At 62.4% G+C, this 2255-nt stretch overlaps 1 protein-coding gene across 1 annotated transcript in view; it reads right to left on the bottom strand.

Annotated features, from left to right (window-relative positions):
* EPHA2 (EPH receptor A2) overlaps positions 1-2255 on the bottom strand; it is a 10246-nt gene that overhangs the window by 5784 nt on the left and 2207 nt on the right. Inside the window, 3 exon segments of the mRNA XM_017732695.1 lie at positions 3-47; positions 584-1247; positions 1669-1736. Coding sequence (XP_017588184.1) covers positions 3-47; positions 584-1247; positions 1669-1736 — 777 coding nt within the window.

Here is a 2255-nt window from a genome sequence, read left to right as displayed (position 1 = left end):
GCAGTCCCCTGAGGACACCGCAGCCTTGGAGGTGGCAGGGGGACAAGCTGGGGGGGACACACAAAGTGACACCGGTGAGATCCCAAATCCCGCTCCCCATCTGCAGGGTCAGCACCCAGCAGGTGGTGGGGGGGGAACACCCCACAAGCACCCAGGGAGGAGTTTAGGGGGGTTCTCCTCATTTTTGGGTCCAACATCTCATTTCTTCAACTCAAATGGGGAATTTTAGGGTATTTAATCTTATTTTGCGGCTTTTACTTTATTGGGACCCTCCCAGCCCACCCTTCACCTGGCTGAGCTCTCCCACACTCACTACACTGGTGATGCTGAAAGATGAGGATCCAGGGCTGGGAATTTTGGAGCCAACACCTCATTGCTCCAAATCAGGAATTTTTAGGGCATTTCACCTCACTTCTGCAGCTGCTGCCCCACCCTCCTTCCACACTCACTGCACTCAAGGCTGAGGATCCCAGACTGGGAATTCTGGGGCCAAACCCCCGTTCCTCTTCCCTCCCACCTCATCCCTCGGCACACACCAAGCTGGCCCATCCTCAGACCCCGCTCAGTTCGCCCCAATCCACACCTTGGCAGGAGTCTCCCAGGCTCTGGAAGCCGGCCCGGCACAGGCACTCCCCGATGGGCACGAGCCACTCGCCGTCGGCGTTGCAGTGCAGGGCCGGCGCCTGCTCGGCCACCGCCTCGGCCACGCACGAGCCCCGCACCTCGGCCAAGGTCTGCGAGTCCGCCCCGGCCACGGTCTCCGGGAACTGCGCCATTCCCCGGACCACGGCCGGGCACCGCTTGTAGTAGACGCGCACGGAGAGCAGCGCCACGCAGGCACCCAGGTCCTGGAAGGCCAGGTAGAAACCCTTCCTCCGGAGCGGCCCCACCGACCGCACCTCCACGTTGAGCTTCACGTTGCGGGTGGCGAAGTCCTCCTGGACGGTGATCTCGTCCGGAGCGATGGTGTCGATCTTCCTGAACTGCCGCTTCTGGAAGTTGGTGCCGTAATCCACGTCGGACTCGGCGTAGTAGAGGTTGAAGGTCTCCTTGCAGGAGCCGCCGCCGGCCGTGGGGAAGCTGTTGCAGTCGCGCACGGTGAACTGCAGCTCGATGAAGATGCGCTGGGCCACGCCGCGGTAGATCCAGTTGGTGCGGAGCCAGTTCTCCTGCTCGCCCTCCAGGACGTTGCACACCGAGTACATGTAGATCAGGGAGTCGTTGAGGACGTTCTGCAGCTGGTCCCACTGTGCCCCGGAGACAGAAACAGGGCTATGGGGGGGAACTGAGGCGTGGCCCCCCGTCCCCAGGGATGGGCTTGTCCCCATCTCCTTCCCCCTGTCCCCATCCCCACGGAGGTCCCCAGACACATCCCGGAGGTCTCCAACCCCATGGATGTCCCCGTGTCCATCCCCATGGGTGTTCCTGGTCCCAACCCAGTTCCAGGTGTCCCTGTCCCCATGCCCATGGGATGTTCCTGTGGTGGTCCCTCCCTGCAGATGCTCCTGTCCCCATGGGTGTCCTGTCCCCATTCCCACGGATGCCTCCAGGCCCATCCCCAGCGATGTCTCTATTCCCATGGAGAGGTCCCCATTCGCTGTCCCCATTCCCCACGAAGAGGTCCCCATCCCCATCCTGGTGCTGGCCGCTGGATCCGGGGGTGCTCACCCCTTTTCCGTAGGGATGGGTGAGCCAGCCCAGCTCCCCGTGTGCCTTGGCGAAGTCCAGCAGCACCACTGTGGGAGAGCAGAGAGGAGAGGCACGTCAGGAGATGCCACCAGCACCCATGGACGGCCCCAGGACCTGCACGTGCCACCAATACACCCCTTCGGCCCGTGGATGTCCACCAGGACCTGTGCGTAAACCCTGGGACCCACAGATGTTTCCAGGACCCGTGAATGTCCCCCAGGACCCACAGACAACCCCAGGATGTGCAAACACTCCTGGGATCCACAGATGTCTCTGAAATTCATGGATGTCCTGGGCACCCAAAGATATCCCCGGGACACAGAGATGCCATCAGGACCCACGGATATCCCTGGAACCCACGGATACCAGGAGGTTCCATGGATGTCCTCAAGACCCCTGGATGCCCCTGGCACCCTCAGATCCACCCCATCCCCACAGACATCCCCAAGAGCCACAGATGTCCCCAGGACCTCCAAACATTCCCAGGCCCCACAGATGTCCCTTGGGTCCACGGAACCCCGCATTCCTGGGAGATTCCGCTGGAAGAAGCCCCCCGGGGCCGCCCC

This window comes from Corvus brachyrhynchos, unplaced genomic scaffold (genome assembly GCF_000691975.1).
Source record: "Corvus brachyrhynchos isolate BGI_N302 unplaced genomic scaffold, ASM69197v1 scaffold215, whole genome shotgun sequence".
NCBI lineage: Eukaryota > Metazoa > Chordata > Aves > Passeriformes > Corvidae > Corvus > Corvus brachyrhynchos.
The sequence above is the reverse complement of the archived record's forward strand: the minus strand, read 5'-3'. Positions and strand labels throughout refer to the sequence as shown.